Source organism: Polyodon spathula, chromosome 17, assembly GCF_017654505.1.
Source record: "Polyodon spathula isolate WHYD16114869_AA chromosome 17, ASM1765450v1, whole genome shotgun sequence".
NCBI classification, from domain to species: domain Eukaryota; kingdom Metazoa; phylum Chordata; class Actinopteri; order Acipenseriformes; family Polyodontidae; genus Polyodon; species Polyodon spathula.
In genome coordinates, this window is record NC_054550.1 from 26,685,968 (window position 1) to 26,701,679 (window position 15,712).

A 15,712-nucleotide genomic window follows, 5' to 3' on the forward strand; every position below is an offset into this window, starting at 1 on the left:
GGAGGAAAAAAATAAAATCTGCAGCATATTGATTATCTTACACACATAAGTACAAGTGACCTGTAATCCACCAAGCTTTTATCGACTGCAGTCTGTTCCAGATCCAGAGCTGTTGATCAATGTAAGAGAATACACTCTCTGTACTTTGCATACAGCACTGGTAAAGAGAGTGACCGGATAAGGAGTTAAATATAGCCTTAACCACGAAAACATCTTCTAGAAACAAAAGGGAAGAACGGGAAGCTGATTTAATGTCTAATGAGGCCATCTTCCACAGAGTTGTTTTGTGCAAGGCTTGCTCTGACCTTTTGCTTTGCTCAGGAGCCCAACACTTCATTTTTCACATTCTTGCAATTATGTTAACGCTTGAAGCATTTTCGACTCTAACTCTGCTAGCAACACCAGGAATAGCTACCTTACCTCAGCTCCCTGTTCACCCCTCTCCCCAGCAAATTCACAGGCCCCAAAAGCAGTTTCATTAACAGGTCAATAGGACTGAGATGTTTTTCAAGTCGCCCGGTTTGGGTCTGTTGTGTTGGGTCTGATACAGAGGTGGTTGAGCTTGCAGGAAGAAACAGAAGAGCACATATGGCCCTTTGGTTTTATCAGGGAAAAACAGCATGTGAAAATCCCTCTGCTGTACATTAAAAGGTGTGCAGCTTGAAAATCAAACTGTTTCTTTCAAACAAAAGTCTCAGAAGCCCCTTTGGGTCCTGCGTTTCCTTTGCACTTTCCACAGACTACTAAAATGTTTTTGCTTACATAATGTCTACAGCAAGGCCTTTCAATAATTGCTGCAATGGCAAGCTTCTTTTTGGTTTTTATGCTGCTTTTCATTAAGTAATTATTTTTACGGGACAGTTTTCATTATGAAAAAAATATTTACACATTACTGGTTGATGTAGGGGTGACTTGTTTATATTTATTACAGTATGACAACTTTACATTTTTTAGTTGTGCAACACTTAAGTAAGTATGACTGATTGAAAAAAGCAGAGTTATGTAAAAGCAACTAAACAAACATTCTATACTTTTAGCATTATAGATATATATTTAAGTTGGTGTGCTTTGATACAGTGCCTGCCTTCAATTCCAACCTAGTTTGTTCAGAATAGATTCCTGTGGGAAAGATTAATTATCAGCTTGGGGGCGAAAGCAACACATATACCGAGTAAGATACAGCAGCTTTTCCAGGTTAAAGCTGTCACTGCAGATAAAAGATTAAAGTTCTTATATTTTCTGGCAATAATATGTAATTATTATTTTTTTTAACTATTTTATTATTCAAAATGAAAGCAGACTTGAGGCAGTACAGATCAGCTGCAAAACAAACATTTTATAGCATAGTAAGATCAGGAACAAGGCTCTTGTTTTGGGGTCTATGAAAGAATTGTGCGATTAGTAAAGGAAACTCAGGATTGCCATTTTTAAAGAATCTACATTGCATATTTGTTAAATGTTGGCACTGATAAGTTATTTTTTAATTCTGTTTCATTCTTTGAGACTAACTTTTTATTGTTTCCAATTACACATGTGGTTGTTTTGTATGATAGAAATGTGCCATTGTATTTTACGCTGGTGAAGATATGAAACCATTACTGAGGCAAGTAGAATATGTTTGCCTAAACATTAGCTATGCATGAGAGAAAAAATGATGTTGACATCTCTGATGTGAGATCATTGTAAAGGGCCTTTCTTACCATTCATCTTTTGGTAAAAAAAAAAAAAAATCAATTTTGTACATTTTGCTGCAATTGAACAATCCTTGCACTGTGAATAGGCAGAATTCCCAGAAATACTGAGGCAATTGGCCCAGTAACTGCTCAGCTCACCCTGCAAGCTGAGTGCATGTTAACTGCTGTGCTGCCAGCTTTAGTTAGCTTGATTCATTAAATAGTTCAATTTTCTCTAGCATGGTCACTGGTTAGCTTTGAAAAGGTCTGATTTCAGGATATCTGAGATATTGTCAGACATTGCCAGCATACAAGTTTAGGCTTTGCAGTAGGTAACGCAAACTGAATGAGCTTTAGTAATGCATTCTCTGACATTTTGAAAGACTTAATTCTGTGAATAGAAAAAAAATAAGTGGTTGGAATTTTATCCACGCACGTGACGGGGGCCTTGTTGCAACTCTAGCCTAGCCCTTAGTAAATGTGAAAGGATGTCTCCTGGTGCCGGTTAGAGTTTAATTTAGAGTAGTAATTAAACCTGAATACTGCCTCATAAACAAAAGATAAACAATAAAGCAGCCACATTCCCTGCTGCTTGATAGCCTTCTTTCCCAGCTGTTTTAGCACTGATAATTTTTACACAGTTAACTAGCTAGTGCAGAATGTTACCGGTACAGTGCTGCTGGTCAGGGAAGAGTTCTAAACCCCAACAAATAACAGAATACAAAAGATATCTCTTTTTATACAGAACATTGGCAGCAGGTGAAAGAGAGCCAGATAAACAGGGCAGGTTATACTTTTACTTTTTTTTTGTTCAAACAGTGCTATATACAGCATGTATATTATTGCGTGACACTGAGGCCTAACAAGGAACATGGCTTTGATACCTGTCACATTTTACCATTACTAATTACAAAACAAACTCTTCTTTACCTGTTTTTGAAGAAATGTAACTGCCAGGTATTTGTTGCAGGCTTTTGCAAACTCAGGAGCCTTTTTTTTTGGGGGGGGGGGGGGGGGTAATTGTTGAAAGCTGAGAATAGTTGCTCTGAAGAAAAAAAAAAAAAACAGAGGGATACTTTCATGATCCCATTAGCATAACAGTGGGTAAATTATTCATGCCAAGTGCCGATTCTATGGGGAAAAGTATAGTTAATGCACATAGTTTTAAAATGTATCCCTTTCTGCTCTGAGACCAAAATTCTTGCTGGATTCATCATTCAGCAGTTTACGGGAAAGCTCTGGTGGCATGTTAGAAGCAGTTTCTGGGGTGCTCTCAGTGTGCTCTCCTCTCAATAGAGACCATCTGGCCTTGATCCAAAAGGTGATTAACCAAAATGATCAGCCCTTGTTGCATTGTTACATGCCCAATACTCTGGATTAAAAAGAAAGAAAAAAAAAACCATTAGCAGCTAATGTCATCTTCAGACCACCACCCCCTTTGTAGATTTTTGCAGTATTCAGAGGTTCCTCAGGCATCCCTGGTATAAACATGTCTGTATTGGCCATAATCATGAACAGGTTGTGTGTGTACGGCCTTCTCTGGGTTGCTCTCTGTTCTGAAGCCGGAAAACGAGTCATATTAAGTGGGTCAGGCTAATGTGCAAGCTAATGTTCAATTGGACATGGGGAAAGAATTACTAAAATTATTCTTACAGCAGCTAAGGAGAATGTCTGCAATGAGCCATTAGGGAAAGCTGAGTTTTTTGCAGGTTTTTTTCTTGTGCAGATGAAGTCTTAATTTTCTTTGAAAAAAAAGAAAAAGAAACAGGAAATCCTAATGAAAGAATGAAACCGAGCAGGTTTTTTTTTTTTTCAATAATATCAACTTTGTACAAATCTACTACGCTAATGCTATAAACAGTACTTTGAGCATTGCAACTATAATGTAATACAATGTCTGAAAGTCAAACAAAAACATGTATTATAAAATGAGTATTATAAACCTAGAACTAAACAACCTAGTTGCTGGTAATTTAATAAGAACCTTTTCAAAGTTATTAGTTGTGGGTGGAATTTGCCAACCAATTAGCAGATGACCTGCAGATCATCGAAGCACTCACCTCTGAAGAGTGATAATCCAACAGCACTCTTCTATTAGCTAAACTTTGGGAAGAGAAGAAGAGGGTGGGGTGGGGTGCCCACAGGCAGCATCTCAAATGCTCTGTCTCGGTAGGTCCCTATTATGGCTGAGAGAAGGGTTACAAAGGCCATCTTTTACACAGGCACACCTGCAGGATGACTTTAAACCCTGCCTAGGCACTCCCCCAATAGCATTTAAGGTGTGCTTATTTGGGAATTAACCCTGACTCCTGGGCTTTAAGTTTTGTTATTTCTTTTGTGTTTGTCTGACTGCCCTTGCTGTCTTTTCACTTTTCTTTTTCTTTTTTTTTTTTTTTTTTTTTTTTTGTTTCTTGGTGTTTAATCCCTGCTCCATCTTTACATCTAAACATTGCATAGCTGAGGTCCTTTTTTTAAATATTTGGATGTAATCTAATAGCTTCTAAGAAATATCTGGCTAGAGAGGGAGGGTGGGATGGAGGTTACGAAGTGGATTCTAAATTCCAAAAGGCAGCGCTACCCTACAGGTACTACTTAAGCAATGTGCTTGCAGTGGGTGTAAAATAATACAGCTTTTTAAAACCATTTTATGAGCTTATGCAAATTTCCAGGGAGTTATTGAGATTTGCACATTTGATTAAAGCAGTGTCTGGTTTCTTGCCTCTTAAAACATGCCCATGCTTATTTTATAATGTAGCTGTCCTGTTCCTTTTTTGCTGCCAGTGTTTTAACTGATTTACTTGTTTTTGAGTGAGGGGAACAGCAGATGGATGTATATGATTTGACAATAGTTAGAGCCATAGCTTTTGTTACTGTATGCAACCATATAATCATTTCTAATTACCCCAAGGAAGTATCATGAGTGTTAGTCAGCAAAGATAATTTTCTTATTTACAAGCCCTGAGCACTGAGCACTCCTGAGGGAGGAGAAGAAGCCGAAGAAATGAATTTGCCAAACTAGCACCTGAATACTCCCTAGCTTGCTTCTGGCTATGGGTGACAATATATGTTTTATGTGTTAAGATAACAGATTTAGAAGGTCATCAATTGTATAAAAATATAACAACAATATTTTTTAACTGCCTTTGAGTTTTAAAAAATAGCACCTGGAATTTTGTAAAGGGTCGTTTTAGACCTTGTAATCTTGTATTAAATTCTGCTCTGTGTTGAAAAAACGGGCTTTCATCATATTTATTTATTTATTTATGTTTTGGGCCATTTGTTTTGAATAAGGCAGTCTAGCAGTGTCCTACATACAAATATAGTGTGTTTCTTCATTCATGTATCGTTAGTGTTTATTTGGCTTATGATGTGCTTAATCAAGGGTTTTGGTGTGTTTTTTTTTTTTTTTTTTTAATGACAGTTGCTCAATTGCACGCTGTTTTTGCTTAGCTCTTTGCTCTGCTGCTGTAAAACTTGAAAATGCATCTCTTCTAATGCCATCAAGCAACAATGGCTCAGCATTGATTAAAAACAATGAGGGAATGTAAACTTGTAGAAAGAAGAAAGAAAGGAAAAAAAGATCCTGTCAAGTGAAGAGGTCCAACATATGAATTTAGTTTGACAAAACACAGGGAGATTCTTTGTGAGTACCGGTAAGCCGACCTTATTTATATCAGAACAGCATTTTTAAATTTAATTTTACAGTGAGCAACAGTGCATTGTTAACAGTGAATGCACACATCCTGGGATGCAACCTTTAGACAACTGCATGTCTGCTGGGGACATCTGTGAGGAGTGACCTCTTGACCTGGAAAAGAATGCTCTGATGGTGGGGGAATGCAGCTTACCCCTCCATGGCCCAAAAGACACTTAAAATGTGCCCAAAAAACCGTTCAAATTGTGTAACTATTAAAAACGACAGGCAATGCATAGGACTGGTGTTGTTTGTTCCTAGAGGCCTGTTTTTCTCTGGCCTCATGAGATTGTTTTCATCCTTTATAAGTCAGAAGGACCCCAGTAAAATGAAAGGTTACGCAACAAGACACAGCTAGGGTGAGAGGTGCTCCTTGCTGCAAGGGTTACTGCTATTCAAGGCACATGCTATTGTGTGGACGCTCATTGTTACAACAAAATTAGTCGTGCTTCCATTAGTAGGGAAAAAGCAAGGGTGTTGTAAAGATATTTATTAGTTCCTTAACCACTTGCATTGCCTTGGAGAACTAGATGGCTGTGTATCGGTCTAAGATCCTTTATAAAAAAAAAAAAAAAAAAAAACCTCTTGTTTTTGGGATTGTTTCATCCCCATTATCATCATTGATGAAGACTACTACATAGGGGGTTTAGAATAGTAATAGCTCAAGCTCCCCACTTAGGCAGAGTGGTTCATGTGGGTACTGAGGGATTAAGAATATCAAGACATTATGTGTAAACCTGTTGTAGAACACAAAGGGGGTTATGCTTGTAAAATCATTTTTTAAATAAGACTAATTAAAAAAAGGAATTAGGAATATATTTAGCTGAATATTGCAAGTTAAGCTGTTTCAGTCTGTTAAATTCAAGGATAAAAATAAAACCCCTTGACCATGGTAGCAACAAACAGGGACAGGCTATCTTATTTCTGAAACAAACACTGGAAATGTATATGCTTGTATTATCTATATAAGCAGATACATTCACAGTCTAGGTTAGCAGCCAGCAGTAAGAACTGCATCCATTTCCCAATTGAATTCCTCTGAGGGGAGGGTGTCAGTGGATCTCCCACACTAACCCATTTGGTTTGTAAGCATACTGAGCCCTCTCATCCCCCACACTCTAAAAATAATACCTTGTGCCAGGAAACTTATTACCATTAAGCAAATGTTTAAGAAATCTAATTGAACACCTATTATTGTAGGTCAGCAATATAGAGCCATAGCAATTTGAACCTTGGATCTGAATTGCAATTTCTCACAGTCTTTAATGGGTTCTTACAAGCAAGTTATAGAGTAAATGCAATTCCTTGTGCCAACAATTATCAAGCTTTAAAAAAAAATAAAATAGCAACAAGTCAGGGTTTTTTGAATGCAATTGATTCTGAATATATCTATAAGTTAATTAACTGGGATGCTCATTATTCATGGCTTTCTTGAATAACTTAAAACTGCGTTCCGAATGAGTGGAACATTGCGAATTCTTCATGCATATCAGCATCAGATGCAGGTTCCTGAAATGTGCTCCATACTAGGAGGTGAACACCTTTTCTGTTATGCAGGTGAATGCAAGATTGAATGCTTGGGAGATTACATTTATACATGTAGGTACAGTAAATATAGTTGTACTTTTTAATGATACTGATAGATTTAATTATGTATACAGCCATTGCAGGACATTATTATTATTATTATTATTATTATTATTATTATTATTATTATTATTATTATTATTATTATTACGTTTTGTCTCTTCTGGAATTCAATCCCTATAACAGCTACAATGCAGACACTGAGTTTTTGTTATAAATAATAATTAATGTTTGGAATGACTCAGTGGAGAACACAAGACTTGTAGGCCGAATCATTGACTTATAAAGGAGCTGATGGGTTAGGGGTCTTCACAAGGCACATGCAGCTTTCTTCTCTTGTAATGGAGAATCTGATTTCTTGGCTAGCTGGGTCCCGAGAGATCATGTTGTGCTTACTGTTGATCAGGGACTCACAGATGTAGAGAATTAAAAAAAAGAAAAAATCTAGTTTTTAAGAGGCGTTCATCACTGTGGTTGAAGCTCTGAGAGAGAGAGGAAACTGCTCATTGACTTTGTATGTGACAGCACAAAGGACAGCAGTAGTAAAAAGCAAGTCAGCAAGAGGAGAGACAAAAGCAGTGATCAACTAGCACAGCTCCCAGCTTAATTTATGAGAAAAAAAAAATTGCACTGTTCACTGGATCAGCACACAGAGCAGGGAACAGAAGGAAGTTTTCATTGACTCTCTTGAGCAAGTGGGGATGCCATGGGGGATTCTTCTCAGTTTGAACTTTATCAGGGCCTATGCTTAATCGATAAGGTATTGGAAAAAGAATTAATTACTAAAGCAGAATAAAACAGCTGCATTTTAAGCTAAGGATTCATCAATTCTGTAATCTCCTAGGTGCCCTGAGGATAATTTTGACTTCAAATAATGAGGAACTGAGGGAGTTTCTTCCCCGAAAATGTATGGAAATTCGTAATCAGTCTTGTTTTCAGCAGTTTGTTATCATCCTCATCCTCATCCTCCTCATCATCATCAGCCACAACAGAATTCTTCCCTACTACTTCGCCTCACTCACAAGTTTCATTAGACATCTGCTGGCTTCCCACCAAATTCCAGCATTTACTGTGATCGAAAGCATTAATGTGGAAATCATTTGCACCAAGAGAACAAGTTTTAACTATCCTGCTGCTTTGAGCTGTGCTGGTTTTCGTACCGGACATACCTCTATTGTGCCACTGTAGGGTCAGGAACCTGTCCGTTGAAGAAGCAGTAATTTGAACACAGCCTGTAAATGTTTCATCCGTAATTTCCATAATGGTGGATTTCAAGGAGGGCTGAGAAGGGTTATGGGAGATGAATTAGGTTTTTAGTGAGCTCATTAGGAAGCCAAACAGAGTTTAGACAGCAGAGCAGTGAGTGTGGCTGTAATCAGTTCTGCTCGCTTTGTTCCCTGCCTTCGGGACATTTTTGAAAACTTCATGGCAGGGGTTGATGAGAATATGCTGAGCAGAGGCTACAATCTGATGGTTGACTTGTTGATTTATAAACCTTTTAATTACATTTTTCTCCAATTTAATCTCTCTTTTCTTTCTCCAGCAAAACCCCTCAATTATTAGGCCTTGTTTCACACCAGTGTCCTTTAGTAATTGTAGTCATTGTGAGGGGTCTAGTATTGCTGCAATAAAAGGAAAAAGCCCTCCCGAAATCCATGCGTTGTTATTTAATTGTTGTACAAGAAGCCCTTGATATATTGATCCAAATGCCTTAAAAAGTGTAGAGATGAAAAGTACTCTCCAGCAGTGTGCATTTTTACTGCAGCATATTTTTTTCCCCTTTGATTTTTCTACTAGGGTATACAAATACCAAATTCGCCGATAGCAGATAATTCTGTGTAATATCGGATTTAAAAAACATATTCATAGTTTGAATATTCATGTTTGTTAGAATAACATATTCTTTATTTGGAGGAGGACTGTTATTAGAAAATTGATTCAGTTTGCTCTGCTAATTTTCATGCTCATTTCAATTAATTTAACATGACCCAGTTTTCCTTCCTCAGGCTTGTTATAACTAATTAGAAAAGGAACACATAAAGAATGAGTTTTAGTTACAATCACTGGAGAACTGCAGGTGTAATTTTCTGATGGTAATAAAGTTATCAAACTGCAGGACAGATGTTTGATGTCAGTTACCGAGCCCACTTTAAAATATCTGTTATGTCTGTGTCTGTGTTGAAGGCCAGGCTAAATATATTAGTGGTGAGGGGAGATCGCTATCAATAAGAGACACAGCACACCTAGATAACCTCCGGGACCAATTAGTGTAATTTTTTATTCAGAACTGGAAAGACTGTTCACTTGTTCTGCAGAAGGGGAAAGGGTGGAGTTGTAAGGGAATCACAAACTGTGAAATCATTGGTCTAGACCCAGGGCCCTTCATTAGCCATTGATCCCTGTCACTTAGAGTATGGGCAGTCATGGGCATCGTGATGCTTTTTTTATCAAAAAAAGGGGGACAGCTCTCCCATCCTCTGTAATTTAGCCTTTTCCATTCATGTTACTTAGATTTCAGTTCAAGTGGCTCTGATAGAAATGTGCACTTTGGTCCTTTTCCTCTAAAAACATGTATTATTCATATATTTACATGATTTTATTTGACATGCTGATGAATACATGCACCTCATTAAATATGTTGTTTTTTATTTGCTAGTAATGTGCAGTGATTTAGAAAAAATGCATGTTTTTTAAAGATTTGCTTAAAAATATGCATTTTAACTACTCTGATTGAACTTTACCAGGACAGTAAAATAATATTTATATATTAATGTTAATAGTCTGAGCAAATTAGTGTAAAAGTACTTTTTCACAGTAGGTTTTCTTTTAAGTCAGCACTTCATACTCAAACCATTTGTGAATATTTTTATAATCTTGAGAGAGGGAGAGAGAGAGAGGGGGGGGGGGGTTCTTTTTTAGTTCTATTTTGTTTTCTTTTGAATTGAGCATTTAAAAAAAATAATCTCTTACAATCCCTTGCCAAGATTTAGTAATAATTAACAAAGCAGGTCACAAAAAGGTGAGGCAACTGTGACTTAAAAATCATAAGCATGGGATGATTAAAATTGTAATTAAAGCAAAAGGGAATTGGAGGAAAAATATGTTCCATTAATTAAGATGTGCAATAATCAGATGCAACGGAAGAGCTATTGTCAGCCTCTCAAAGGCACTATTTATGATGTAATGAGATAATTGTAGTTGCAGGTAGCAGGTTAATTACACTTGTAATTACCCTGCCCAAAGCCTTTGATAATATTCATATCAAGGCTTTCTCAAACATTGGGATTATTGGCAGATGATTATCACAAGGTTGTTGAGCCTCCAGATACTCCCCCTTGCTTGTAGCGTTTCTACAGCTCCTTTGTGGCTTGTGTTCTTTTTTTATTTCAGGTTAAAAGGTAGGATTGACTGTGTTCTAAAACAAGACCCCCCCTCCCCAACCCCAAGTTTAGAAACCTGTTTCAGAAGGTTGCCCCTGCCCCTCTCTTGTTCTTTTCATTGCTGAAGAGACGATAGCTATCTCCAACATTCCTGGGATGTCACAATGATTTGTGTTAGGGGGGAGGTGAAACCATTTAAGATGTACACTAGTCGTAACACTAAGCTAGTCATGCCATTTTCATTTCATTTAGGACCTTGGTGAAACACAAAGAAAACTTTAAAAGCAACAAAAATATTTTGTTTTAACCTATTAAGTGTCATTGTCCTTTGAGGACAGGCTACTTTGTAATGTTTTGGAGCATTTTTTACTTATTTTAATTTCTCTTGAACTATATTGTTGGATAGCTTACTCTAGTTATGTTAACCACAAAAGTTATGTCTAAATGTAATACCTAAAATGACATAAATACAGTTTGTGTTCTGATTTCTTCAAAAAAAAAAAAAAACTTAATAGGTTAAAAAATAATAGTAGTATAAAAACAGGAGGAGCAGTGAAAAAAAAATGTAATTATACCATTTAAAACCCAAAATGTATATTTTTATGTATTTAAACATATATCAGCACAAGGCATCTGCTTTTTTAAGAACCCGGTAACTCTTTTCATATACAAGTTTTTGCAGCTATCGGCCCTCTGTCAATCACAGAATTAAAATGACTCGTACCATATATTCTAGACAATGCAGAGAAAACTGTAAATGCTCAAACAGCTGAACTATAAAAGAAATACTGATGGCAGTTTTAATAGCTCCTGGCAATTCTTCCCACTGGTCAGGGGCCACTTATAAAAAGGACTGCTTACCAATCTGTTGTTTTATATATAACTAAGCAGGGCTGGTGTGTTCCAGTAAAATGCAGGAAATAATTGCGCGTAGTTGTATTAAAGTATCAACCTAAATATACAGCAGTACATTTCCAAGGTAATTACACGCCTAAACTACTATTCTCAGAGTTCCCCTTAATTTACTGCATGTTACAAAAACTGGGGGAAAGGCCTGTGTGCAGTTCATTCAATAAATACATCCAATCTATGACGGTTTCTGCTTTACTAAACAGTGTCCACAATTATAATCACTCTAGATTCTGGTAAAGAGAGCTTGGAAAGCCCTAGGTATATCCAGATGCTGTAATTTAAGTTTGAAGTTTACACAAGTAGTGGATGGAATCCTTTATGGCTGCCATTCTCTTTCTTTTTTTTTTTTTTATAGCAGTTAGTTAGCATATTGTTGCTGTCTCAGTGTAGCTGAATCCCCTAATCCTGGGGTCAGCATGAAACTTCAGTGGCTTACAGTCCTGCTGCCTGATAGGGTGTGAATAGAAGCGCTTTCTGTCAGGAACATGTGGTCTCTTTACTGGAGAGGGCCTGTGTAAATAGAGGGAGGCTAACAAAGGACGAGCCCCCGCCGCTCTGACCATTTGGAGCCATTTGGGGACTGAATGTGCTAAATGCTGCTTATGCCGCCTGAAAAGTTGAGGAGAAAGGAGCACAAAACCCCTTCTTTTCTCTCCTTTCTTGCTGGACCCTGGGGGGGGGGGGGGGGGGGGGGGTTTGAGGATCCAGGAAAGCCCAAGGTAAGCCAGTTGCACTCTCTCCTAGGGTAAGAAACGTGTCCTGGGTCACTGTCATCAGCCCTTACACCTCCCTTCTTTAATATCGGAAAAAAAGCCTTTTTTTTTTCTTTTTGCATTTCCAGAAAAGAAATGCAGCTGTTAAACAAGAGAGCTCCAGCACAGTAGGCCGTGGCCCCAGTCACCTCAAAATGATACAGAATTTCATTTTAACATGCCTGAGCACTGCAGCCCAGCGGGGGGGAACAAAACAACAGTAATTAGTCATTTTAAGTATTGGTTCCATGGGTCAGTACAACAAAAGCATACTACTTTTATCCACAAGCCTGATTACACCGAAACAACAAAACAGGAATGAATGAGGTTTGTCAATTAAGTTAGAAAATAGGGCTTGGCTTTTATAATTGTCAGACATTTTAAATATGAATAACTTTAGCAAAAGAAAAAAGAATACATTCTTTTTTTTTTGTTTGTTTTTGAAGCTGGTTAAATGCTTAGAGATATAAAACAGAGCTTGCTGGCTTTCTAGAACATAAACGAGCTTCCTAATTTCAGTTTACAGTTCCTTTGGAGTAACTCTTACTGCTTTACATAGCAGTTCTGTAGCAATTCTTTGACATTGGGTTTCCAGTATTCCAATGATCTGCTTACCCACAGTGGGCTAAAAGCAGTCAATCGTGCCACCTTTTCTACAAACCCGTACACAGTACGGTTAAACTACCCATGACACTGCAACACATGGCCTCACTTTATATTTACCTTGAATAAGAAAAGGCTCTCAACTGACATTTGACAGTTTTCCACACTGCAAAAAAAAAAACTCATTTGCACACAGTCAAAAGCTGTAATTTAATAAAGAAAAGCCATAAATGAATTTAAGTAATTTTAGATAACTTTTTAATTTAGTCTGAGGTCATTTCCCCCTCACATGCAAAAGGATATGCATACTTGCATTGCAAGCACTTGGACTATAGAATGTTTTTTTTTTTTTTTTTTTTTTTTTTTCATCTCTTGGGGCACTGCTTTTCCAAAACTGCCTGAGGCTACACTACAGCACCTCACATCCCCCGGGCCCTTCACCCGGCTCCTAATAGCCACTCTCCATCTGTGTCACATGGACAGATGATGAGACATTTACAGTTTCTGTTTTTTGGAGTACACAGACACACAGGTTAACATGCCAGAGTTGCCAAGGAACAGTCAAAAGCCATTAGCGTTTGGGACAATTTGCCCTGCAGCACTCCTTCTTTGGCACATAAGAAAGGAATGGGGGTGGATTTAAATCACCAGCACTCTTCGCATGTAATGAGGTTGTGTGAATATTTTTTTTCTTTCTGATTATTTCCACCTCTTTGGCTCGCCTTAATGCTTTTTTTTTTTTTTTTTTTTTTTTGGTATCTGCTTGTCTATATGCGTGTGTATGTTGTGTTGGGACGGGAAGACAAAAAAGTTGCAGGTCATGAAGAATCCGGTGACAGTGGTTGCGTCAATGGAAAGGGAGCCCTTTTTGCTTTAGGGAGCTGGCTGGCTGTATAATGAAGTGACATGTCAGTCTGTAAATACTACAGGGTTGCCTCTTGCTTGTGAGGGAGGGTATCACATTGCAGTGAAAATGGAAACGTCAATAAAATTAATCTGCCAGCTCTTTGCTGTGGCTTTTCAGTTTCTGTGGTCAAGGAAGGTTGGTGACAGATGAGGAAAGGCCCATTGCAAAAAAGAAAAGGTTTGTTAGCTAGAAAGCAGACCCATTTGTAGTTGTTTTGGTCTTGTTATTATTATTTGAATTTAAATAAAACTGGGATTAGCTAGCGGACTCTGTTGCATTCATCAGGAAGCTATGCTGTGTTCAGCTCAAGCTGCATCCAGTTCTGAGTTTATTGTTTTAGGCTTTCCTGAACAAGGATTTTACTTAGCATGGGATTTATGGCATTTGTTGCTAATGAATGTCTATTCTTAAATTACAAAACTCACAGTCAGTGCAATTCCCAGATGTCCTCACAGGACTTCAGCTTCTTAAACACCAGCAGGGATCACAAACTCTACACTTCTCTGTTTTCTCCTTCGTGTGGCTCTGGGCTAATGATGTGTAAGGAAAACAGCTCGGAGAAAGAAAAAAGAAAGAGAGAGAGAGCTTCAGTGCTGTCCTTGTATTCTTCATTTATTTTGCATTTGATTATGCCACCAGTTGGATCTTTCTTCTTTCCCCCTTTTTAATGTTATTAGTTCAAATATTTATGCGCGAATATGACTTGTATAGGTGCTCATGATTGATGCCTCCCCAAAAACAGGAAGACATGCAAGTGTGAATTTTAAGAAAGTAGGGGTCCTGCAATGCCTTGGTGGAGGAGTTTTTCAGATACATAATTTAGATGCCCTCAAGGAAGGCTTTCAAGGCATTTTTGCCTGAGGGTAAGAAAAAATAACTATGACTGTTAAAAGTAAATCATTTTTGCTAATGCACAATTAATGCTAGGGAAAAGCTGGAAGGAGAGAGGGCTGAGGATGGAAACTTCGTTTTAAAGCGTACAACTTGCCTTGATATGCACAAGTTTCTTCTTTAAATAAAATGATGATGGACATTAATGCAGTGAATGCCAAAGTTGTCCTGTCATGCACATTTTCTGCCTGCAGCCCATTATGTGCATTGAGCTGTGACATGTGTCACCTCAGAAAATATATTAGGCAAAACATGAATTGTTACAAAATGCTAATTTATAATGTATTTTTTAAATTTGTGTATCTATTTTTAAAGTGTCTTCTTTGGGTAGTATTTTCTCTTTGGACATTTAATTGACAAAGGGTAATTACACTGTGTCAATCACACATTTCTAATTATCATGATATATGGCTATGCAGAGCGTGTAAAGCCAGTATTTGGTGATGTAGTGTCTCAATGTTTTATTATTCATATCACTAATTAAATGTAATGAAAAATTTTACAAGCATGGTGTTGTATATAATCAAAATACTGCTTCACTAGTATCTCGGTAATTGGTTATACCTTTGATTTATATTCTCCACTTTTGTTTCTTGCACTTGCAGGTGACGGCCTAGATAACAGCGTGGCCTCACCTGGCACAGGTGATGAGGACGATCCAGACAAAGACAAAAAACGGCAGAAAAAACGGGGCATATTTCCAAAAGTAGCAACAAATATCATGAGAGCGTGGCTCTTCCAACACCTCACAGTGAGTGCACATAAACTGTTTTAAAGGTTATTCCATGTAATGAATGTTACAACAACTTCTGTCTTTGCCGTGAAGGTGTTTTGTGTGTTCCATGTAGTGTTGTGTGTGTATCTGTCTCAATCAACAGCAAAGCTGACAAATGAGGTTAAACTCCTAGTCAATAACTTGTGCTTGTGTCTTTGTTTGTTTTATATTTAGCAAGTTGCTCAGATTACCATATCCAATTGGTGTGTAATTCCAGAGTACTTCCTCATGTAATCAGCCATTTCATTTACATTAGAAAGTAAACCTAATTATGACATTTCCTAATCAGTTACAACAAACAAAAGCTTTCTTTTCTTCTTTTTTTTCTTTAACATTATTAAAAAGGGTGTTTTTTTATTTTTTATATGGTTTATTGTCTGGTATACCTCCAGTATTTGTCTGCATGGTTTAGTGCTGACAAAAAGCTTCTAGTTCTGGTCGACTCCTGCTTTACAATACAGAGATTAGAAGAATATTCTTGCTGTTCTTCACGTCCATTGTCTTAAAAGGTAGACATTTCACTTCTGGGGATTAGGTG

The 15,712-nt window shown here is 37.5% G+C and overlaps 1 protein-coding gene across 9 annotated transcripts in view; it reads left to right on the plus strand.

Moving 5' to 3' along the window:
- LOC121330023 (homeobox protein Meis2-like) overlaps positions 1 to 15,712 on the plus strand; it is a 68,589-nt gene that overhangs the window by 13,135 nt on the left and 39,742 nt on the right. For all 9 annotated transcript variants that reach the window (XM_041276237.1, XM_041276238.1, XM_041276231.1 and 6 more), the window contains one exon: positions 15,005 to 15,150. In XM_041276237.1, coding sequence (XP_041132171.1) covers positions 15,005 to 15,150 — 146 coding nt within the window. The remainder of the gene's footprint in view (positions 1 to 15,004; positions 15,151 to 15,712) is intronic.